Source organism: Accipiter gentilis, chromosome 30 (genome assembly GCF_929443795.1).
Source record: "Accipiter gentilis chromosome 30, bAccGen1.1, whole genome shotgun sequence".
NCBI classification, from domain to species: Eukaryota; Metazoa; Chordata; class Aves; order Accipitriformes; family Accipitridae; genus Astur; species Astur gentilis.
The window spans coordinates 7,325,478-7,350,270 of NC_064909.1; the positions used below are offsets into that span (position 1 = coordinate 7,325,478).

Below are 24,793 nucleotides of genomic sequence, written 5' to 3' on the forward strand. Positions count from 1 at the left end.
TAAAACTTTGAAAGGTTACCAGTCTCACTTTGAGGGCGTAATCACTAGGGATTAGTCTGAAACTACTAAGCTCTTTGCATCAAACAACTCTCAAACTAGTAAATGCTATTCATCTGGGCTAGATATCAGAAGCCTAAGAGCTCATCATCTTCCTATCACTCTCCCTGAATTGTCTCATTCCTCATACAAAAGAAAAACGAAACGCCATATTTATTTGACCTTGAAATAACCACCAAATTTTCACATATTAGTATTTCGACTTCTCTAGCTGAATCTTCCATAAACAGGACTAAATACGCACATTTTCCTTGGTTAGCTCTATATTTACGTATGTTCTTTCTCTTCCCTCATTTTATTATTTACGTTTTTGTTCAACTACCAGCTTTTCTAGGCTTGTGAAATAATCACAGAAGCGAGGAGCAGTCTGATGTTACTTGCCATAATAATCCCCTTGCTTAAGCAAGATTTTAAAGGTTTTTAAGTAGCAGGCCGAGCAACCACAGCTTAAAAAAATAGCCTGTAACTCCTTATCTTAGTCTGACTGAATGGCCAGATCTTAACAGCGGAAGAAAAGAGCAGAGGAGTCTCCAGAAAACTAGTGACTCTTCCATGATATCAAGCTCTACTGGGAAAAGCAAAAGCTCATTAAATTTTACCAATTAATCTGTAAATGAAAGACTGAAAAAGATGATCATCTTAGTTGCTTTTAAAGGAAATCAATTTCTAGCCTGGAAAAGATGCTATCTGCTGCATTTTTCTCTATTATGTGCTACGTATTTTTCAAGTTCTGAAAATTTTAGAGTATAACCTACATTGTGGAGGCATTTACATTTTGCTGAATGATCAGAGGTGCCTTAAACGTCATTGTATATGACCTACAGTTAGTAACAATTAAAAAGTTCTAATCTTTGCCACAGAGAAGTAGCCCTGACTGAGTAAGTCTTATTAGTGAAATACTGATAATATTAGTATGCAAGAGATGCAAAGTTGGGTGTATGTTTTGATGTAACGTTGCTCTTCACTGTTAACGCAACCTCAAGCAATAATGTCAAAAACTGTTACTCAAATAGTGGATCAATGACACGTACGCAGTGAAGCCTCATTCCCTGCTTAGATTTCATTTCTCTTACCTGGTCTCTTCTGTAGCTATAAAGAAACCATCATCTGAAGCATCAAGCCAATTTTGCCTCTGTCTCTTGATCACTGGAATGGTGCTTGTCTTAATGGCACTTGCACTGGCTTGCAAGGCCTTACCATTAGTCATATGAACATGGGGAGCAGCATGCTGAAATCATAATAAAAAGGAAAGATATTTGCCTGAGAATAAGCATCGTTCTGTTAACTAATTCTGCTGTAAAGGGCAGCCTACACGTAGCACCCTTCTCTAAAACCAGCTAGTCCTCCTCAACCAGTACCTGGGGGTCAGATAACACCCTGTGCGCATTGACATGTTTTATCCACAGGTCTTAAAATTAACTATTGCTAATGCTATTTTATACAAAGAGAAATTGAGGCATGAATCAATGCCATGAACTAAGCAGTTCCACAACAGAAACCCAGTGTTTTTAGGAGAGAATTCACGTTTTCTGAGCAAAACCCCAGCATCCCAACCAATGAGATATGAGACTTATTTTTTCATCCAAGTATGGCATCAGTCTAAGCTTTCAAAATCCATACTTCTCACTTCGTAGGTCCTTACTCTGGCTATCTGTCTTTTTAAATAAAAGTCACTGTCACTGGTCCTGCTGCTAATCTAAATCAAAGCAGAAAAACCAAGGTTTATATCACCTTGCTGGTACCAAGGTTCTTAGATTTACTCACCAGTCATTATATATTAGAGCTACCTGTAGTATGTCTGCATTCATTTTAATACAGATCACACTAAACATAAAACGATGCATTAATTTTCCACTAAACCTTTACCTGAAATAATTGTGCAATGAGAGCAAATACTCAGATCTAATGAGAGAAGCTGCCTTCTGACATATGAAAAGGAGAGAGTGAAAATAATGTTCTGTATATCATCTGTAGGTAACATTTTGGAAGAATATCTCATGACAAATATATTAATCTTGTAAATTCAAATCTTGTTTCCCATATAACTGATTATCAGCAGAACTCATTAATAACACTGATTAAAACAGATACAACAGAAGACATTATACAAAGATGAAAGTTTGCTTCTTTTCTCTCACATGGATCCAACATCATGTTCTCTTAGGCAGAAATACTATTTTCTTGGTAAAATAATACCAGTATTCCACATTACTGATAGCATTTCTGTAACATTCCTAAAATACACACATTCATGGGAGTACCCTCTAATTCGGGGACCAATTCCACAGTCACTGAGTAAGGAAGTGGCTGGTAGCATCCACAAAGACTAGCAGAACAGAACGCAAAATGGATCTCTTAAATCATGCCATGAAAACATAACAGCCAAAAATAATAAACAAGGGCCCCATTTATTCTGTACAATTCTTATCCTCATATTCAATGCATTATATTCACATTATGCCACAACTTTCAACAAACCCTGATCCACACCATTTGCTCCCTCCAGTGGGACAAATTTTATGCATTTGATGAAGAATTCCAGTGTTCAGTATTTTAGTGCAAATAACTGAACAATCTCCTCTATGATTCCTTAGATCCGATGTAACAAAACCAAACAACAACAAAAAGAGCAACAAGACATCAAATTTGAGTGAGTCATAGATAACTCTTTCTCAGAGCTAAACTGTTTTCCTTGAGACAAACAAGGTTTATGGTGAATTTACTTGTTGCACATAGGGCTGTAAATCTATCTTTGTATTCCCTCTAAATATTTGCCTACTTTTTTCCATTTCTTCATTCAGTGTCTAGACTGCAGTTTGGTTTTCACATTTTTTTTTGTATTGGCTTTGGTGGGGAGGAAGAACTAAGGGACATGATACTAGAAGCAATTCAGCTGTTATTTAGAATAAATTCAGTATAAAATACATAGTTTGGATGAAACTAGAAATTAATAAAGGTATTTAACTGATGATCTCATAGTGTACAAAGTGGATCCTGCTCAAAAAGTAAGAAATTAATTACATTTCACTTAAGGACAAGAGAAAATAAGATCATCATTCTCCAGTCTGTGCTGGGGACCACATTGTCTGTAATTTCTAGTTAATCAAAACAATTGGAAGTTCTTGAGTAGAAAATCAGTTCATTAGTTCCTCTCAAAATTATATTTGCCACTATGCATAAAAGTGAGCATTCAACACCAGTCATACTAATATCAACACCAAGAGCAAAATGAACTTTCATACAATGTGACTGTTAAATGCTTTTTTAAAATTATGATGATGATTTTAAATTTTCCCCCTCTAGCACACAGTTACGCTAGAAAGGTTATGAAAGCCTCAGGAATACCACCTGTACTACCACAGAAGCCCTATTCATTCAAACTCCCTGCATGCAGAAAGCTCCAATAATTTCATCATAACACTGCCATGTGCAATTAGCAGCTGGCATTTTGATTTTGACTGTGTACATCGCTAATAAGCTGTGGTATGATTTTGCAACAAGACCACCAGCATTAAGAGTCTGCATAGCAGTGACAGATCACAGAGCAGCACCTGAGCAGCAGGGGCTTTACCCAACGTTTCCTAACTGCATGTTGGACAAATCCTCCTCCATGCTGAGCAATTCCTTTCTCCCAAGTTTTACCTCATCTCAGTCTGGGTACATTTCATTGAGACATCTTGTACCTCTAGGACAAAATTGTTCCATGCCCAAAAGACACCATGGGAAAACCTATCTTTGAGCGCACTTGAAAGAAAAATCTTGCAAGGCTAAGGGAGCTTTGGTTCAGGCAATGTTACATCCAATAAAGAACACAAATAGTTAAGTCAGCCCAGAGCTGCCTCTGGGAAGAGTTTTACCTGCTGAACAAGAAGCGTCTGTGCTGCAGACTGAACACATCCTCAGAGACCTCTGAGACCAAAGTCAATCTTTTCAAGGGCTTCAACAAGGAGGAGTTTAAGGGAAGACTTTGTTATAGTGTCTTCACAGCTTCATGGATCCCCTGCTAAAACATTTATCTGGGGGCACCATTCTCAGGTCCCTCTCCCACAGGCTGGTGCAACAGTTCGGTTTTTGAGAGCTGCTTGCAAGTGCTGCTCATCAAAACTCACCTGGCAGGGGCATGGATTTCCCATTTGCATATACAAACATTCAGTTCCCAGTGGGCAACTGAGACACCTCCAATGTTCAATGAATGCAACAGTCCCTTTCATGAAGAAGCTACGTAAGAATGTGTTTCTCTCTGTCAAATCTTCTGGAAGCAGCAGCACAGAGTTACTAATTCAGTCAGTTGCTAAACTGTAAATCCAGGTCTTTCAATACAAGGTGCACTAGGCATGAAGCTTTGCTGTGTCGGGGAAACAGAGGAATTAGCTGTATAGCGTCACTATATCTGTGATATGTGCTGTAGTGGCAGCTACCAGTCCAACAAAGTTTCGATACTATTCCAAAGACACCTACAAAGATACTCCCCAAACACTTTGTATTTAAGTGGCAACTTAATACAGCATCTTTATTATGGAAGGTAAATCTCCTATCCTCACTAGCTCCCAGAGGAATTTCAAGCATGAGGATATCGAGATGCACGCTGGAAAATCAAGAGAGGAATCTTGTACAAATTCAGAAATGGGACTCAGATCCCAAATCACAGTAGAGGTTCCTGTCTATAAATTTCTCAACTTGTACTGGCATATAAGTGGCTGAGCATTTATTCACTGAGAGCCACTGAAGATTCTGAAAAGACATCCAGCTTTGAAATAAATACATAACACCAACACCAGGCATTATAAGTGTAAAAACTAATAGTGAATGTTTATGCTGTGACTGAAAGAATGTTTAACTGGATTATCATAAAATCCTAAGTGGACTTGAATTTATGACCTCTTAACATTTTTCCCCATCCTCTCAAAAAGAAAAAAAATTCCCATTGCCTTAAATTAGCATTCTTGTCACTTTTTTAAACAAAAAATCATATTAAATTAAGCAGAGCAAGAGAAGCTCACTACATGGAAAAAAAAAAAATCACCAGAAGAAATCAGGCATGCTCAGATGATTGGTAAAAATCCATATAATCCATGATTGGTAATAATCCATGGTTCAATATAATTTGCATTAACCTAATTATACAGGATATAGTGTAAAACAACTGGAGAATTATATTAAGTTTAAATCGGGTATCGATTCTGTTTTGGCACACCTGAAGTGTTCTTATTTGCAAAGGCATTAGCATTATACCTCTAATAAGCATCAAGGTTTGGGGCTGGTTTAGTTTACTCATTCATAGAGATTTGAGATGAATGCAAGAATTACAAAACAGTCTCGACACAGCATGGAGTCGCAAATGTTGATACTAGCATGCAGGCACACATTCATTTTGGGTATAGAACTTCATTCAACAAACCCGAAGGCTATTAAAAAAAAGATTTTCAAACAACAGATGATATTAACCAAACAGTCGACACAAGGATTATTTTTGAACCTCCTGATTTGCTATCAAACCTTTCACAAAACACCTAGAATAGATGTAATGCTGAAAATCCAAGTCAATTACTTTTCTGTGTAAGGGGAAAAACCAACCAAACAACAAAAACGTGACAGTTGACTTTCCAAAGCATCTGGGCTAAAATACTACAATGTTTATAGCCTCTGTATTTCATGGAATTTACACAAAAGCTATGTAACCTCTGAATAACCCATGTCTTTAAAAGCAGCATTTTGCATTTTGAAGTAAATATATATTTATATAAACCAGTAAATTAGTAATGGAAGACTAACCTAGGCATCTATCCACAGAATAACAGGAAATTTATTTTACAGTTAAAGCACAGAAGACCCCCTTCTTCCTCCTCTCACATAGACCCTTAAAATTTTTTCTAGTTTTTTATTTTTATGAACAAGAATCTGAAACAAAAAATAGGGAGACAGGGAGACATCACTGTATTTAAATACAAAATAAGAATTCTTGTAGTCTTCTCAGAAAAAATGCACTTCTTTTTCCTTAGCAAAGTACACTCTATTCCTCATTGGCTTTGATTTTAACATAAATCTGAATCTTCAGAGACAAGATCAGACTTAATGCCTTACTTTCGCCACCTATAAATGCAACTTAAAAGCAGTTCAAATACTTCGCTTTGGTAAGACAAAAGCTTTTTTACATCAAAGCATCTGAGGCAGTATATAGATTTGCTGTTCTACCTCTCACATTCTGATTGACCAGAGATCACGCTTTAACTTTTTATCTGTTACAATATTAACCATAATCAGTGAGAAAAAAGGGGACTTTATTTCAGGGTAATTATTAATTGCAGTACTCAGCAGTGGATCTCAGCAGTATTGCTTTACTATGTCTGTGCTGAACAGATAATCTCATAGTGTTTCTAATGCAAGGAATAGTATATTTTCTGGCTTTACTGACATATTCGACCTACTCATTAGAGAATAAGAAATTTTCCATTAGACATTCAGTTATGCTTTAATTGCAGAGAATAGTGGACATATTGTTATGACCTTTTCACACTAAACAGTAGACTTATTTTTAATTCTACTCTTATTTAAGTGCAATGGACAATTACTCCACGCTGACTATAGAACATTAGTCTGAGCTGTCAGCAGAGAGGTCTGGATAGGTTCATAACACAGGAACCTCAAGAACTCAACTTATTTAAAAACCTTTCTCTTATCTTTTTAAAGTTTGGCCATGTTTTGGTGTGAGGACACATTTGTATAGGCAAACACCCCATTTCTTTGGGTCAGTTTTTAGAGCCGGCTTGATACATTAATGGAAAACAGAGACTGACAAAATATGTTATCTTTAGAGTCAAATTAATAGGAAAAAAAATAAAGGGAAATGAAGAGTGAATTTTTCACCAGCTTCAGCATTAACCTCTAGCTCTTTTCCCACCACCAATGCAGAACTAGAAAAATATTGAAAAATTTGTTAAACCCTTCCAGAATTTTATAGCAGAGGAATACACTTGAATAACCAAGCTTCTTATTTTGAAATGGGTCTATTTAGACCAAATTCATGACAAACAAGGATTACATCACATCCAGTAGAAAACAGAAACATCACTTTTTCCAGATGTCTCTCTACTATTTTGAAGTTTTGTCATCTGTAGTCCCTACCTATTTATTATCCATTTGCACTGGATTATTAATGACTATTGATGATAAAGGCAATGAACTGTATCTACCCCTTGTCCCTGTTGAATCAAGCATCTGTGTGGGAATTTACATGTCCCACAAATGCTGTACATACAGAAGAAGTAATAAACTTGAAGGGACACCCTGAAAACTGTAGGAATGAAAACGAACAAGCTCACATCATGTTTTGTTGGGTTTTATTCTAAAATTTCAAAACTCACCTCAAAAATCAGTCTTTTTCCAAAAGTGGATAGCCCTCCCCCCAAACATCTGCAGGATAGGAATGAATCATTCCCAGTCAGAGAAAGGTTTTCTTTATATGAATATTTGTTCAGTCCTTATCTAACTTTTATTAGGAGTTTGAAACAGAAGGAGACTGATAAAATTTCTCACTCTATAAAAACCCAAGATAGACAGTAAGTCCATGACATTTTTATACATAAAACTTCTAAATCTTATTTCTGAAGATGCATCTGCCTGTTTAAACATTTCTTTATTTCTGGAACCCAAACTATCAAACTCAAGGTAAAGTCAGAAACTGGCCTCACAGGAATGTGATGCAAGAAACTACTCAGCTATTCTTTTGAACTTTAAATGTGCTCTGACACATGTGATACACATAGAATGCAAGAGATTTTACGAACATTAGTTTGGCATAATCAAAAATCACTTAAAAACATAACATACAGAATTGTAACTGGATTTTCCACCTATTCAAACTGACAGCACTGGTACTTCTTAAGCTATTCAACCTCCCATTTTTTTTCCAAGATTTTCCATGAAATGCAGTGGCATACAGACTCATTTTATCTCTACAGTGATACTGGACTTTATAAAAAAACATGCCAATGGCTTAGGATACTAGTATATCCACTTTGATTTCAAAGGAAAAGTCTTATCTACAGATAGATAGATACCTATAATCTCCGCTATACTTACCATTATTGTTCTTGCTGTATGGCTGCATGATTCTGGAAAACAAAAGAACCACAGTGCGTTAGAGTATTGTCTTTATCCATAAAAGCCCTATTTTCTGATGCTCACCCTGAAGGCTAAGATGCTACTGTTCAGCTACAACAACGAACATAGCAGAAATGCAGAGATTGGAAAGATTTCTCATGAAATGAGCATGAGAATCATCACTGGTCCTGAAAATATAGAGCACACTATAGTATGCTCTTAACTGCACTCATTCTCTTTGCTTAATTATCCTCTTCTGCAAGAAAATATAAAAATAGAACTAATTCATAATTCATGTTTCAAGAAGTGGGTTTTTTCATTTTGCTTTTAACATATGGCATCATTTAACATGGAGGATTAGCTCTGCAGAAAAAATTACAAATAGTATCAGCATAATTCTATTACTATTCCATTTGAAAAAGCTTTATAAAACTAGATAATTCTTTTTCTGAGAATTTTGAGGTGGATTCTTAGTTTGAAATTGACAATGTATATTGAAAAGTGTAACATCCAGAAATCTTAATTATTCTCTCCTGTATAATAAATCATGAGTCAGTCAACTGAACTCACAGTTATATTTATATAATTGCTAAGGAATCAAGACTAGGCCAATAGCTAATATAGATTTCACCCTGCTGTTTCAATTAAATTCCGTTTGCTTCCCCCCAGCCCCCCAAGGACAGAAATCTCACCCCCTTTGGCTTTAAAACCCTACAGTTGTCATATTATAGCCATGTTCTTTTTTGAAGCACTATAACTTCAGTAACTAAACATCCTCCTAAAAAGTTAAAAAAACTGTAAGAAAATTCACTCCTGATCTATAAGATCCAAGATGATGTTACTAGCAACCTCATAGACTTGCTCAAAAATTTGGGTAAGACATCGTATCGGCTGCAATACACAGCGTTCTTAAGGAAGAGACATTTAGCAACACTACGTGCAGTTCTGGGTAAATGTACACAATCCTGCAGAGTCTCAATTCTGCAAGGGAGATAAATGTACAATAATTACAATGGCTCAGTTATTCTCGTCCCAGTTCCAAATCGTGATTCTTAGGGGGGTCCTCACTGGCATCACTTACACAAAGAATGCTCCAGGCACTTTGCTATTCTTAAGAATAGCATTAAAGAGATTAAAAGGACATGAGGAAGAACAGCTGCACATCTCTTTCTGAAAAAATGGTCATTACACCTTCAAACTAGTGTTTCATTTTGAGGAGTCATCTTAACCAGTCTGAAGGTATAGTTCAATCACTGATAGAAACAAAGACAAACCATTTTAAATACCTCAAACTATTAGAAACTTCAATCCGATATGCAGCAGTAATTCCTGTATCTAGTTTACATTTACATTTGTCCAAGTCTTCATCCTTAAGCAAATCTCATTAAAATAAAAAAAGCCGTAAACCAATACAGGTATCAATAACCTCCCACTCATAAAAGTTCTGTAAAGCAAAAACATATCTAAAGCCACCAATATTTTAGTTGCAAGCTCCTGTTCCAGCCCTCTTTTCCTCTCTTTTTTCACATAAAAACTATCATATATAAAAATACATTTAGGTCACCAGTCCTCCAGGCAAGTTTTAAACTGGTTCTATGAAAATTAACTACTGTATCCTGGTTTCAGCTGGGATAGAGTTAACTGTCTTCCTAGTAGCTGGTACGGTGCTATGTTTTGAGTTCAGTATGCGAAGAATGTTGATAACACGGATGTTTGCAGTTGGTGCTCAGTAGCGTTTAGTCTAAAGTCAAGGATTTTTCGGCTTCTCGTGCCCAGCCAGCGAGAAAGCTGGAGGGGCACAAGAAGTTGGCACAGGACACAGCCAGGGCACCTGACCCAAACTGGCCAACAGTGTAGTCCATTCCAACAGGGATGTCCCATCTAGTATAGGAACTGGGAAGCGGGGGAGGGGAATCGCCGCTCGGGGACGAGCTGGGTGTCAGTCAGCGGGTGGTGAGCAATTGCCCTGCGCATCATTTGTACATTCCAATCCTTTTATCATTACTGCTGTCACTTTATTAGTGTTATCATTATCCTTATTAGTTTCTCCTTTTCTGTTCTATTAAACTGTTCTTATCTCAACCCACGAGTTTTACTTCTTTTCCTGATTTTCTCCCCCGTCCCACTGGGGCGGTGGCGGGGAGTGAGTGAGCGGCTGCGTGGTGCTTAGTTGCTGGCTGGGGTTAAACCACGACATACTGTGACAGTCTACTGTTTCCTGACACCTGAATACATTTGGTACTGTTATAAAGTAAAAGAAGATCACAGTACTCTATAATCTGTTCAATTTTTATCTTTACAGTAAAGTTATTTTTGTTACTACAAGTTTGTTTATTTTTTTGACATTCCAGTGAAATAACATTTCAGGAACATGGATGTTCCCAAGAAAACCCAGAGACTGCATTCATGGAGGTATAAACACCTGAATAACTCTTGAGACAAGGACTCATTCCATTTATAAGCCCAGCTACCCAGAAAAAAACCCCAACAACCTACCACCAAGAGCACAACTGCATTTCCTGAGGCATCCTCAATGTAAGCTGAATTATCAGGTTAAACTAAAAGGATGGGGCTTCTTCCCTCTTGAGATATAGAGAAGATGCATTACGCAGCACTTCCAGCCATCCCCAAAAAGATCAAAGTGAACAAACAAAAATCCATACTTTTTATACTCAGATACTACAGTAATAACATCGTCACTCTTTTTTGGCTTAACTTTATATGCTAAATCTAGAAAAACTATGCTTAGCCATGATTGTCCCAAAATACGCAGTTCGACAGACAGCTGAGTGAAAGAGAGAATATCTTCCTAAAGGGAACTGAGGAACAGGCAAATGTACCTGGAGGCTGTTAAACAGCGTATTTTTGAAGAATACTTTACAGACACTCTTAATGCAATGCCAACAGCTGTTAACTCCAGGACGTTACCATATCGATAACCTATTAATGAGACCAGGCGAAGAAGTGAAGAAAGATTTGTTATATTTGTAGAGTAATATCCTCTGTTACATCATAATATAAAAACAACCTCTGTTTTTGCACCTCTCTCTCTTAGCTTTTATTGCTGTAGATACTGAATTATCATCTAGAGTTGCCAAACATCTTTTAGAAAGACCTGAGTATATTCATAAATAAAAAGCTAGGGAAAGAACTGTTTAATAAGTAGACATAGTGAAAAGATTCTGGGATCTAGCAGAGACTACTAATTAAGGTGCCATTGTTACACAATTTAAGCTCTTACATACTCTGATACACAAATATTCAGATTTTAGAACTGAGGAGACGGAGATTTCTTCCAGAAAATAATTACAGCCTGATTTGGCAGGATTCTGATCAACCTTTATGCATGAACACACACTGGCCAATTCTGTGGAAAACTTTGCTTTTAATTAAGGTAACTAAGGAAGAAAGCCCTTGCTTCCAATTAAAAAGGCAGTCATGCAGCATTCAAAAAGGCGTGTTTTACAAAAGGTCTGCATGCCAATCAACCTCCAATGCAGCTTGAGGGCAACAGAGCTTATTTAAAACCCACAAATATCTTGGTGTTCAACAGAACAGAAAAAAAACCTTTGTATTTTCAGTTTTACCTGCCAAGTTTTACAATGCCTTCGGGAATTTAAATAATCGGGCTCGAATTTCAGCGAAACTGGCACCAGTGGTCACTTGGTTTATAAATAAGTTCTTACAGCAAATGATTCTGTGCAAGGTGATAATCTGTACTTGCACTTCTTCAGCAGAAAGGAAACTCCAGGATACAGAATGATTCTCCCCTTTGGGCCAATGAAGTGCTAGTGAAGTGGATTACTCCACTTTAAACAGAAATGGACAGACATCATCACTAACAAGGGGGTTTGGTGATGTGATGTGAGTAAGTTACAGTAAATGCAAGTTCAGTACTAACAAGATGGTTAGAGGTTTGTTATTGTGGAGAAATTGATGCACCGATGGCAGAAACTGCCCAAGATGCTCATACGCTCTTTCTACAACATATTTATTGGAACTCAAATAGAAATGAGTAAGCCGTAAAAAGAAAATTCCTCACATTAGAAGTTGCTTGTCCAACCACAGCACCGATCAAGTGTTCTTCCCTGTTTACAGGCACTAGGAGACTATAAAATTTCCCACTGTAAAACCATTTAAGGCTAAATCAGAAAAAGTCCACTGCTAAGGGATGGTGCCAGCTACAGAATTATTTCAAGTTTACATATTATTCCCCAGCAACATATTATTATTTTTTCCCTTAAGAGTTCTTCAAGCCAGGACAGAAACCACATCCTTAATAACACTCCAGTCCTCTTCCAGCTGTTCATGTGTTGCATGTGCTGGTTTTTAGTTCTGCTGATAGGAAACTTAGTTATCTGATATTCATCTTTCTTTTATATTAATGGGGTCATGAGCAATACTAGTGGGTGAAAGGTGCCCTTTTTCTAAACTATAAATATGCTTCAAGATAATGTCATTTAGATATGTGGAAATTAAAGGCAGACAGGCAATAGCAGAGGTGTTTAATCCTAGTAACACTCCCAGCTTATCATAGTGCATAGGACTATAAAGAACCTTTTCACCCAGGATGGACCACTTTATGAACTAAGCTGAGAAAGGAAGACGGTTTCATTATTTCTCCTCCACTTGGGTTATGAATATTTTAAGTAACCAAATGTAATTGGTTTTTTCCTACCAGTTTGTAGCAATGGAACAAGTGACATTAAGTATTATTTCAAAAGTAGTATTAAAAAAATAATAATATCTATCTTATAATCATACTAAGAATGACTTTGACTTAATTTGAGGAAGACCCTTAGTCTCCCAAGACAGAAATTTGAAACACTGGAGAAACAATATACAGACGAGAAAAGCAAAAAGCACAAAACCGAACAGAATTATCACAAGGCATTCTCCCCAGACTCAGGATCTTTCCAGTTACACTGTCTCAGCACTTTCTGAAGGTGCCTTCCCTACTGCATTATGTACTAAAATTGTTAAGAACTATTGCTCTGCAATCACAGCTTACAAAAAATAAACAACCTACTTGACAGTAATCATACACAGAAGCACTTTAAGTATGAATTCCAGATCTCAAATCCAGAATACGTAATTCATGAGGTAATACACTGCTAATCCTGTTATCCAACAGACAGGATTCTCTTTATGCAACCTTAATTCTTTAAAATAATACTAGGCGAAAGTAGTGATTCCAGGAATTAGGTTCTGGTTATCTGCATTGTGTTTTAAATGCTAACTTAATTATAGTGTTGTTTTTACTGTTTGCTGTTTTGAGAGCTGATTTATTCTGCCAATTAGAAAAGCCAGTGTTACCGCAATTTCATGCCTACATTTTACCTATATATAAAAAAAGAAACACTGATTCAGCAGTAGAAATGGGGCAGTTCATCATGAAGTGCCCCTTCCTTCATCTGCGATCCCACGTAGCTTGTTCCTCCTAACCCCTGCTGTTATCAGAGTTATCAGAAGGATGTGTTACACTGGTGAATCCAGAGATACAATGCCGTAATCTTTTCATAAGCATTCATTTTTTAGTACAACAAAATGTACGGCACACTCAAAGTGGTGCATCAAAGCATGAATGCGATTCTGGTTTGGGGCTTTTTGTGAATCAAATGTAGGCAAAGAAGCCTTACAAATCCAAAGATACATTTCTGAAAGGAAAGAAATAAAAGAAAAAAAAAAAAAATAAAAAAAAAAATTCCCCTATTCAATTTTTAGTATACTTGCAACCTGGGAAATAACTCACATTTCACAAGTTACAGCAAGCCTGAGAACTACAGTTGAATGGAAATTGTGTTTTGACTTTGGCAAAACAAAAGCAACCACTGTCTATATTTAAAAAATCCACAACACAGTGCTATGCTATGCTAATGCTTAGGAACAGTTCTTTCTCAGAGGAAATTCAAGGAAACGGCTTTGCAGAAATGGTTTTGCTCCTTCCAAGTCCTCCTGTGACCAAATTCTTCATATATAGGTCACATTGCTTACCTTTACCCACTGAAAGCATACTCTGCAACTGGAGCAGTCTTCAGACACAGAATGGAAGACTGTTCTTTTATTTGTAATCAAAGAACCTCAAATACTTGGAAGATAATTGTAATGTGAATTCAGTGTAGGCAAATGATGACCGGACATTTATCACTGCAAGACAATAAATTGTTTTCTCAACTTTAAGAAATTGGGGGGGGTGGCGGGGAAGATATTTCTCTTCTGTTTTTGGACAAAAGTATTTTCCTCCTAGTTGATTATTTTTTGTGTTAAGTCACAATGTCATTTTCATTTGGGGTTGGAGGAATCAAGACCAAAGTGGGGAGGGGGGAATCATCAACTCATTGTAAACAAACTGAAGGAAAAACATTGTTTTATAATACAAAAATTTAAATAGAAAATTAAATAGAAAATAAAAATGGCTTGAGATGTGCAAACATGAGTTGTAGTAGCTTAGTTCTACAAATGACGGACAATGTCAGCAGTAACACCCTGGGGGAATTAAGGCTGGTAATTTTCCAGGTACATAAACTTGGTGATTTTCCAGGTACATAATTTGGGCTCTGGAAGTTGTCACTAGTTCATCATCTCCAGTATCATCATTTGTACCTCTGCAAAAACAAGTGAATATACTGACCACAGAAATGCAAGCTTTAGAGCATTTTAGTTTTCTACTAAATATTTAAAATGATTGCTTCCAATTAGACAGTGAAAATGGACAGAAATTGGCTACTCTTGTGCAGGTTGCAAAAATCAAAGGTTAAAAGGTTAATCTCTTGAGGGTCTGAGATGGCTTTAATGACTTTGTATAGAAAGGCACAAGGCTCTTACCATGAAGTATTTCATATAATGACGTGAATAAGCACTCTGAGCAATATATGTTGGGAAATAACCCAAAGTCATAAACACCCTTTTCATAGTCCTCTGCTTCTCCAGTAAATGACAGTAACACAACATCAATTTTTCCAGAGAGAAAATGCGTGCACTTCCATCGTTATCAACGCACACATTTCAGTAAGAGATCTGTCGCCCAATATTTCAAATTGTTTGCTGGCTATACCAAGGACCAAAGCTAGAACGCACATGCCCAAAGTACATTTCAGAGGAAAAACTGACTGTGGAGCAATATATAACTTCTGTTTCTCACTTTTGGGAAGAGTGGGTATACTCAGTTCAACATTAATCATACTTGTGTTTCAGCATGGAAGAAATAGCAAAAGTGGATTCACATAGTAGCTTGTTTATCACATCTCGTTTCTTTCAGTTGGAAATCATTGGTATGTAAAATAAGGTTTATAAAAATTTAGGTAGGTTCATAGTTTATTAACATGTAAGAGAAAATTTAAGGTTTTATTTTTTAAAGGAATGGAGTGCCAGATGTATTTTGGTATGCATTTCATGCTGCTAGCCTGCCACCACAGTAGAACATCTCCGTCTCTACCAAAAAACAGTATTGTGGTAACAACGATCAGACACATTTGAAAAAAAAAACCAACTCCTCCTGCTGAGAAATTCCATCCTACAGTGAAAACTCCTTCCTTCTAATGTACTTTCACATAGGGTTATGCGAAGTTATTATGATGAAGCACATATTATAACTGTGCTCTCTGTTTCAAGAAAATTTGGGGCAGGAAAGACTCCAGTCTCCCTCCTTGTCAGTTAGGCTGCTTATATTTTCATGCGTTTGTCAAAGGAGATTCTCAGATTCCCCGTGGAAAGACAGGAGTGAAACATAAGCCTTTCTTCCTTGCTTATCTCCTCAATAGCCAATAGCATTAGTCATAAGCAGAGAGAGAAGAATTGAACAAAACAGCATCTAAGAGAGAGGGTGCCTTTTTTTGAGGTCTTTCTCCCTCTAGCCAAATTGCTCATGTCACGTTCTCATCTTGCTGTACCACAGATGTGTGCATTGCTAGGAAAATGGACCCCAAAATTCCTGTCTCATTCTTAGATACAGCTGCATACTTCAGTACATCCAGGAACAGAAAATTGACTGTTTAAAGAATCCTCTTGAAGGCATCAGGACACCTCAGCCTGAAGTACAGCATTAAAGGTCTGGGCAGGGGAAGAGGGAAGGAGGATCAGGGCTGTTGATTAAAGTCTCTTCAGCTATGAACAACCGGCTCTCTTATTTCTGCCCATAAGTCATGAAAATGGTATCAACGGGCACAGACTGATTTCTGTACCTCATTAGTGACGTTAGTATCTTGGACATCCTGTGGATATTCTGATTCTCATGCATGTAAAAAGTAAGGAAAAAGCAAGCCAGCTGACAGAGATCATACTCATGTAGAATATCTCTACCTGATCTTTCCAAATATTATAAGGAAAATTATCATTACTCACCCTGCCAAAACAATAGCATGATGTGAAACTTGACTACTTGGATGTACTGTTGCTCACAATTAAGCAGCTTGCGGGTGAAAGTAATTGCTTGGAATAATTTCAGACACTGTAATTTAAAGATCAGATTCAAAACATCTACAAAGCACTTCACAGTCACACCTAAATCTTCCCAGCGTCAACTCCAGTCATAAAATTGGATATACGTAACATTCTGCAACATTTTGATTTTCTGAAGACGGAATTTTCCCATTCGAAAGAGACTGTCTTCACCGCTGAAAACCACTTAAATATGTTGTGTTGACTTTATTTTCAGGAGCAGTGGAAATACTGCATCTCAGGGTAGTTAAAAGCACCAGCATGCACATTACACAAAAGCTCCCCAAAGTACTGTGTTTTTTTTTCCATAATAGAAAAAAGCTTTCTGGCATTTTTCATTCCATCCTACAGAACGTGAGATTTGCTGCTGTTTGAAAATAAAAGGAAAACCACTTTTCTAAGACCATCCAGAAAAAGTCTTCCTCCTACAATAAAGGACACACACAAGTACAAGATGTTCTATCTAGTTACAATACACAATGCTTAAGCAGTGCAATTTACTTAAGTCTACGCCTTATGCACGGGTTCACGCATACAACTGCAACAGTCAGCCACCAGTGACTGACACTCAGATGAGTTAATAGCAAGACATCAGGGCACAAACCCCACCATTTATGAAGAGATAAATGAGTTCCCTCATCATTCTCGATAAAGATTGAGCAATAGTAGTCAGAAATGACAGACTCCCTCACCCCTATCAGTTGCACCAGACTCTTGCTGGAGGTGCATCCACGGAAAATTGAAAGGGAAACTTGTGCTGCATTGGCCAAAATCAAGACTCAAGCCAACATAAGACTTCTCTAAGAAATGCTAATCATGTTCTTGTTTATTACTCTTAAAAGCATTAAACCAAATATAAAGATGTTTCTCATAATCTTCCCCCGCTCCCCCATACAGGCATAAAGAAGTGCCATTTCCATATTACATTGCTTTGTTTCTGAGCCAATAATTATTACTTTGTTCATAACAAATTCTGTCAAAATACGGCACTCAACTCACCTAGGCAATAAGACTGACTTTAAACATGCCAATCTAAATATATATTTACGCAAACCTAAGTGACATTTACTTGAATGCTGTATATTATTGCATATCTTAAGTAAACATATTTATATGGCTTATTTACAACAAATTTCTAATACTGTTGGAAAAAAGCAAACCTGAACATGCAGACATTTCTATGTCAATAACATTAAGATTATGAAAATAGCAAGAGATAAGACTTAATATAAGCCCACTGTGCTACTTTTTGTTTGCTCATTTCAGGAAAACATGCACTGAAAGACAGAATATATCATCATCTCCATAGCAGGCTTTCTGGATACTGTTAATTGATACAATGCAGTCAACCCTGCAACAATCAATAGTATTCTGGAACTAAAAAAGCCTTTTAGTATATTTATAGTAACACAAAAAGTCTGGAGGTTGGTAAAACCTTTCATTGCACAAATAGCATACCGTGGTCAGTGCAATTACACAGAAATCATAATTTCCCAAGTTGATCTGGTCACTGAGTTTTTGATGTGCACTAAAGAGAAGCTGGATGAATTACAGCCAAAAAAAAATATTATTTTATATTTACCAATAACCAGAGAAGGAGTTAAATTGTAAATATTAAAGGTAATCGTTTTTAAGTCAAAAGGAACTGAGGACCTGTGCGCTGTTGAGTACCATTACTACTGATTTGTTGCTTTTTCTTTGCATTTTATTTACAATTTGCAGGATTTTAATTAAAGAGAGGGGCTAGGATAAGAACAAAATAGCCATTTTTAAATACTAAAATAGCCATTTTTACGCTAACAAAATACAAATTTCAGTTATTTAGGATATATGCTTTCCAGTAGGTTGTGTTTTCACAGAAGATTAGATAAGCAGAAATAGTTATCTCCTAAAGCAGTGACTTACAGTTCTCAATACTAATTTTTCAAATTAAATTTTGTGCAAATTGCCTTGACACAGTTGTCTGACTGTTTGATACAAACTAGTCAGCATGGCTAATGACTGGTTTTACACACTCGTTACTTTGAAGAGAACATCCGTACTAAATAGAAGGAAAATTTTAAGACTTCCAAGCATGCCTCCTTATAGGGACAGAAGGAGGGACGTAATCGTAATAATGTTTACCTTGAACTTATTGCTACAGCGTTCTCTGCAGTAGAAATGTAACATCATCATTATTTCCAGGTGAAAGTCATTCATCTCTCAAAGCTCATATGGAAAGCCCAGTCTAACGGCCAGCATTGGTGGAGGGGGGAAGCAGCAACTACTAGACCGTCCCTGCAGAACTTCACACTCAAAGATCATAGTGGAAATTCAGCATTTATGGCTATGCCTATTAATGTCATCATCTTTTTTTCCAAGTACAAGTCACATGGTTGTCATCTTGGTCCACCTAATAACATGCGCGGCAACACAAGCTATTTGCCTCCTGTGTAACGACTGTCTGCACACTGAGCAGAGGTCCAAGCGATCCTCTCTTCTGTGTATACTAAATAACCACTTCTTGTCAAAGTGTGTAGTGATTTCTGTCTAGGTATTATTAAATGCACAGTAGGTATTTTCACTGCAAGATACAAATAGCGTTGGCAATGACAGAAAAACATGATCATTATGGGAAGATGATGGATAATGGATCAAGTTTTTCTTCCTGTATTTGGAATACTATTTCTATTAGTTTGTCTAAAAGGGGAGTCCCTCTCATTTGTACCTCGACCTATTCTGTGAAGCATTAAAACAGTCACCTCTTTTGAGCAGATCGTGTCCTGAACAGTCTATTTCGGAGCCTAACTTCTTTCAGATTTCTAATCTCAACAACCTTGTTCTGTAATTAAACAAATAAGCTAATGGCTTACAGAAGTTACATCTCACAAAAAACAGAGTTCAGGAACACTTGCATTTCTTTTCAGTGCAAAGAAATTATATCCTGCTGGATTCTCCTCTTACTTGGACATGAAGTAAAACTGTTCACAGTTCCAGTTGAAAACCTTTCTTTCTGCTAATGATTAAAAAAAAAAAAAAAGAAAGAAAAATAAAAATAGAAAAATCGGTAATCCACAGTCACTTTTCAGAATAAAAAAATAAAGATTATTTGAGAAAAGTTAGCCTTACCCAGAAGTTTCCATCAGTTTTTGCACAGCTTCATATCTGCTCTCTATTTGCACCATACTGTAATGAAGTGGCTGGATACAACAGGCTTAAACATCACCTCTGGCGCTGCATAATGTACAGGAAAACCCTCTCCTGTACCTCTGTGACAGCCCTTTCGCTTCCTCCTCTGCAAGCGGTATAAATGCAGGTACAATCACTTTCTAAGGAGTGCCTACCTTTCACCAGTCCTTATAGCCAGGACTACTTCTTGTTTGAACTGACTCTTTGACATCGGTCTTGGGATGCAAGACGCCAGAAGTTTTTTTCCCCCGCTATCACCAATCGCACTGTTGAGAATCCAGACTAAGCCGTGTTTAGAATTCACATAACAACAAAGGGATTGGCTGTAAACTAGCAGGCCCAGTATGTAATAAGTAATTTCACACAGAATAATTCAAAGGGTCTTGCAGATCTCTGCAAAATATTTCTTCAAATAAAAACGCAAAGCAGTAAGGCAAAAGAAAACATGTCGCATCTCTGCCTTCACCAAATTTGCTTTATTCTTTTCTCATCCTTTTAGATCAAGATTACTAAGAAAAATGGTAAAAGGGGTTTTTGTGAGATGTGCCATTAATATATCCATGTTCAATGAATAAGTACCACCATTCACCGCATTAAGAACCAATGCTATACACACGCTATTCATGTCTTACACTTGTTGGTCTGTACCCCCTTATTTAACGTCATCTCAGGTCCGCAGAAAGTTTTGCAATTCAGAGAGTTAAAGAATATTTCTTTTATATTCCTTCACATACCATCAAGACCATTATGATGGCTGTAGTTTCTTTTTCCCAAAATACTTAATGAAGAGTGATTGGAGGGTGCAAGCAGTCGTTTTGCACTTGGACTTTGAAGGCTTGGTGTTGACCTGATTACATTGGGTTTCACTGCAGGATGAATCTCTGTTTGAGACAAAAGAGAGAGAGAAATTATACATACTGGATTTAAAAAATAAATAAAAATAGTCTATTCAACATATTAAATTTACATTTAAGTTTCCAGTGTAAGGAAAGAAAGTTTCTTCTGCAGCATTGTGTTTACAGGACCTTGAATAACAATTCAAACACAAGTCTTCACACCTACAGTTCCTCCAGGTAAGAAAAATCTATTTCACTTTAGATTGCCCGAGTTCAATATTATAGGTGTAGATGTGTAAGGATTTCAGAGCTTGAAGAGATAATGCAAATCAATCTGAAACAGGACTGTGTTTACATTTTCCTACCCTTTTGAGGTTTGTATTGGAGCTACATGCTTACAGATTTTTTAGCAAGCAAATAACAGCATTTTACTGTAGTGAAATCACCCCAATACCTCAAGCTATTCAGTATTTTCTGTCCCAATAACAAGCTTTAAGGGATCTTCCCAAACACAGGTCACCAGGTGCAAAAGTCAGGGGGCCAGCCACAGCAGAGCTCTGGAGCTAGAATTACTCCAAAACTGCAGCAGGAGCACAAAAATCACTAAGACTGCAGTGGGTTCCCCAGGAACTGCCAGACTCCCATACAGAGTCATTACTGGGGAGCTTCAAACGTACCCGAGTATCTAATATGGTTCACAGGGCAGGAGTATTTTGGAGGAGGAGGAAGAAAGGTGCATAAGAGGCAGCGAAATGCATCTGGCCAGCACACTTCTCGGTGGCAGCTGCCGTGTTTGCCAAAAGCTGATACAGCTGTATGGAAATTTGTCTGATGTCTGCCAGACAGAAGTGGCAAAAGGAAGCCTCAGTAGAGTCTGCTTGCCCTTCACCAGCCATTTGCTGAACCAATTAACTAATTCCCATCACACATTTGGGTTCAAAATGCCACCACTGTACACACCCTCAGACCGACCCAGATTTGTGAGGGACGTCAGACTGCTCGAGGGCAGGTCCCGGTCCCTCTGACACGGCCGCAGGGCACCAGCTGCCGGCACTGCAGAGGTTGTGAGGCACTTGCAGCCCGATTCCAGCCGGCCACCCGATTGTCCCAGGGAGTAGAAGAGACCTCTGGGCTGAGAACGTGAGGGCAGAGGGGCTGGGAGACAGATCAGGAGAGTCAGCTGCCCAAGGGGAGTAAGATCAGAAGGCAAAAATTAAGTACTTTCTCATTTGTAGCCCAGGTTTCCACCTCCTGAAGAGTGCCACTTTCTGCTTTTCTGTTTATAAAATAAGGCACGGAAGCTGGACAATGCAAAATCTCAAGTGAGGCCAGGTATCCGAGGAGGAGGCCCTCCAGCCTCTGCCATTCCCAGCTATCAAGCAGGAGAAACAGAAATCACTGCACAAAGTTGAAGTCTGCTGCGAGAGCAGATTTCTCCTCTTTCAGAAATGCCAAGGAAGTCTGATATGCGAGCGCCCGCCGGCCCAACCTCACGCTCTCGCTCCCCCGGCAAGCCTTCACCCGCAGCCTGCAGGTACCCAGCCCAGCCAGCCCCACCAGCAACCAGCCGTGGCTGTGGGGGAGGCTGGGGGTGTGCCGCGAGAAGTCACGGTAACCTTTCAAAGGCAGATACGGAAAGGTGGGACAGCCAAACAGTTTCATCAGTATCCAAACAGGTGGACAGGAGCAGGATGGCCACAGTGACTTGGCCAGGCTGCACTGGGAACAGCATGCCAGGAGGAGACGATGCCAACCATTTCCACATTTGAAAAGACTTTGCTTAATTGTTAACCGCTGGTTTGGTCAGAGCTTGCAGTCGTAGTCTTAAAGCATGAACACCCTCATCCAAGATGCTTCAAGAGGGTCAGGTAAGAGAGAGTATGGTAGCGTACAGACAGGGGTTAGAATAGCACAGGGCTGGCGTACAAGTAATTGCGTCAGGGCAGTCCTGTAAAGGCCAGCCTGATGTCACCGATCTTCTCACCACTTCCTGAGATGAGAGCTTTCTACTGCCATTCACTGCAGCACTCTTCTGCTTTTCATATAAAAGAGTTTAGGAACACCACGCACCCAGCAGATTTCATGGCACGTCCCATTCTTCATGCTGTAGAGAACAAGTGTCTATTTTGGTTTTTTTACCAAAATGGGAACAGAGGCGTGCTTAATGTTATGAACACTACTGATTGCTAAAGCAAACCTCTAAAGTGAAACAGAAAGGTTTGCGCCGTTTGCTGAAGTTGATTGGAATTTGGATTCAAAAATGTTCATTTGGCAATCTTTTCCAATTTTCTGAAGGAAACGGTTAATTTTCAGGGCTAACACCACTAAAATGTTACCTTATTTGCCAAAGAGCTCCAGCAGCAACCGCAGTAATCCCAGCAGCTGCGCCAACATACAACAACTCATAAACTCCTTCTGTCTACAGCGTACATTACAGGACATGTAATTTTGTATTTTCAGCGTGAGCAAACAGTTGAAGAAGGAAGCATTTTCTTCCTTCGACTTTTCTTCTGTTTGGAGGTCACTAATCCTCCGTTAGTTTACCACAAAGGCTGTCCTTTCTCTCTTTCTGCAGTAGAGGAAGGCAGCAAGACCAAGCTCTCGCTTTAAGTTGTAGAAACAAACTTAATTAAACAGCCAGGACCACTTCCCAATGGATTGAGTCCTTCCTGCGGGGTCTTTACACCTTACACTCACTCATCCTCTACATATAGACTTGCTTCAACTATCTGCATCCTTTAGATCAGCACTTTCTAACTAGCTACTTCATCACACCTGAGAAGGGTAATGAGGCATTTCAGGGGTTTTGCCTGAATTATATTATCCCATCATATTATTGTATTATGGAATAACAGTAATTAGGGATCTTTTCATTCCTGCTGTGCCTATCCTTGTTCTATTGTCTAGTACTTCACTGAAAATCTTCTAGTCACCTGCACCTTCTGCTTACTCAGAGAACTAACTATAACATCCAAATAACCCGAATTATCCCTTTTCCCACACAACAAATAACCAGTTGGCCACATTCAGGCTGTATGATCATTTCTGAAATAAAAATAAAACAGGAATGAGAAATGATACTTGAATGATGTATTAGGAACCCTTTTTATATGACCAAGTTGCAGCCTCAAACAAGTAAACAACTCTAAAAACTTCTCCCATTTCTACTAATGTCACTAGGGTAAAAAAAATAAGTAATCCAAAGCAAAGAAAGACAAGCTGAAGTCTCCTACTGAGGCACTTAAATAAGTATCCTGGATTCCAGAGGTGCTTAAGCAGCTGCACCTCTCTCCCACCTCATCTCCTCAACATGCATCCCAGCTGGAAATGTTAGCCTGGTTTCCTCTTAACTAGGAGGTAATACAGGACATTTAATTAGTCAGTGGTTCACCTTCGGGGGTTTGTTTAGTAAGCACAGTGATGACTGAAGAGATTAGAGGGGATTAGCCCCAGCTCTCTAGAGGACAGGGCCTACTTTTAATGCTTAACCTATCTCACCTGTGGAACTGGCAGCCAAGAAGAACAGGGATAAAGGGAAGCAATGATGCAGGGTGTGTAGGGCACCGAAATCCTCTCTGCCTTGCCGCTAGGGCTGAAAACAGTAGTGCCCCGAGACACATGATTAACTGCATGCCAATAAATGTCTGTGGGAATGGCACGGAAGGAATTTTTAAAAGAAAACAAATGCCTCCTGTATAAGCTATGACATGATATTTAATACTAAGTTTTATGAGAAAAATAATGCAAGCATTACTTATTCACTGGAACATGCAAAAATCCCAAATAAACAAAAAAACCCCTCACAAACAAACTAAACTAAAAACAACCCCACCAAGCTAAACGGCAAACAAAAAGCCATTTTCTAGCCATCCTTATACAGCTAATTCCGATGCATGTATTCAGCTACACTGGGTACGCCCTTCATATCCCTGTAACACATACTCTTTGCCATCAAATGTAGTGAGATACCTTTATTTCCCATGCCGTCAAATGCTAAGTGGACTCTACAGATACCTGGTATATTTTAGCACTGTTAATCTTCTACAAAACCTTCACCTAAGTACACCTAATGCTGTCTGACACTGTTCAGCCATTTGCTCCCATTAACCCTACAGACTTATGCTTCCAGAGGTATCAAGACAACCCCTCGCCAACTAAATAAAATGCAGGCACTAAAAACACGCAGTATCTTCTAA

At 38.2% G+C, this 24,793-nt stretch overlaps 1 protein-coding gene across 3 annotated transcripts in view; it reads right to left on the minus strand.

Annotated features, from left to right (window-relative positions):
• The window catches only part of MTA3 (metastasis associated 1 family member 3), a 230,276-nt gene that overhangs the window by 108,488 nt on the left and 96,995 nt on the right, over window positions 1-24,793 (minus strand). For all 3 annotated transcript variants that reach the window (XM_049833914.1, XM_049833911.1, XM_049833912.1), the window contains exons 16-18: window positions 20,496-20,642; window positions 8,137-8,168; window positions 1,131-1,285 (exon numbers count right to left, since the gene is read on the minus strand). In XM_049833914.1, coding sequence (XP_049689871.1) covers window positions 1,131-1,285; window positions 8,137-8,168; window positions 20,496-20,642 — 334 coding nt within the window. The remainder of the gene's footprint in view (window positions 1-1,130; window positions 1,286-8,136; window positions 8,169-20,495; window positions 20,643-24,793) is intronic.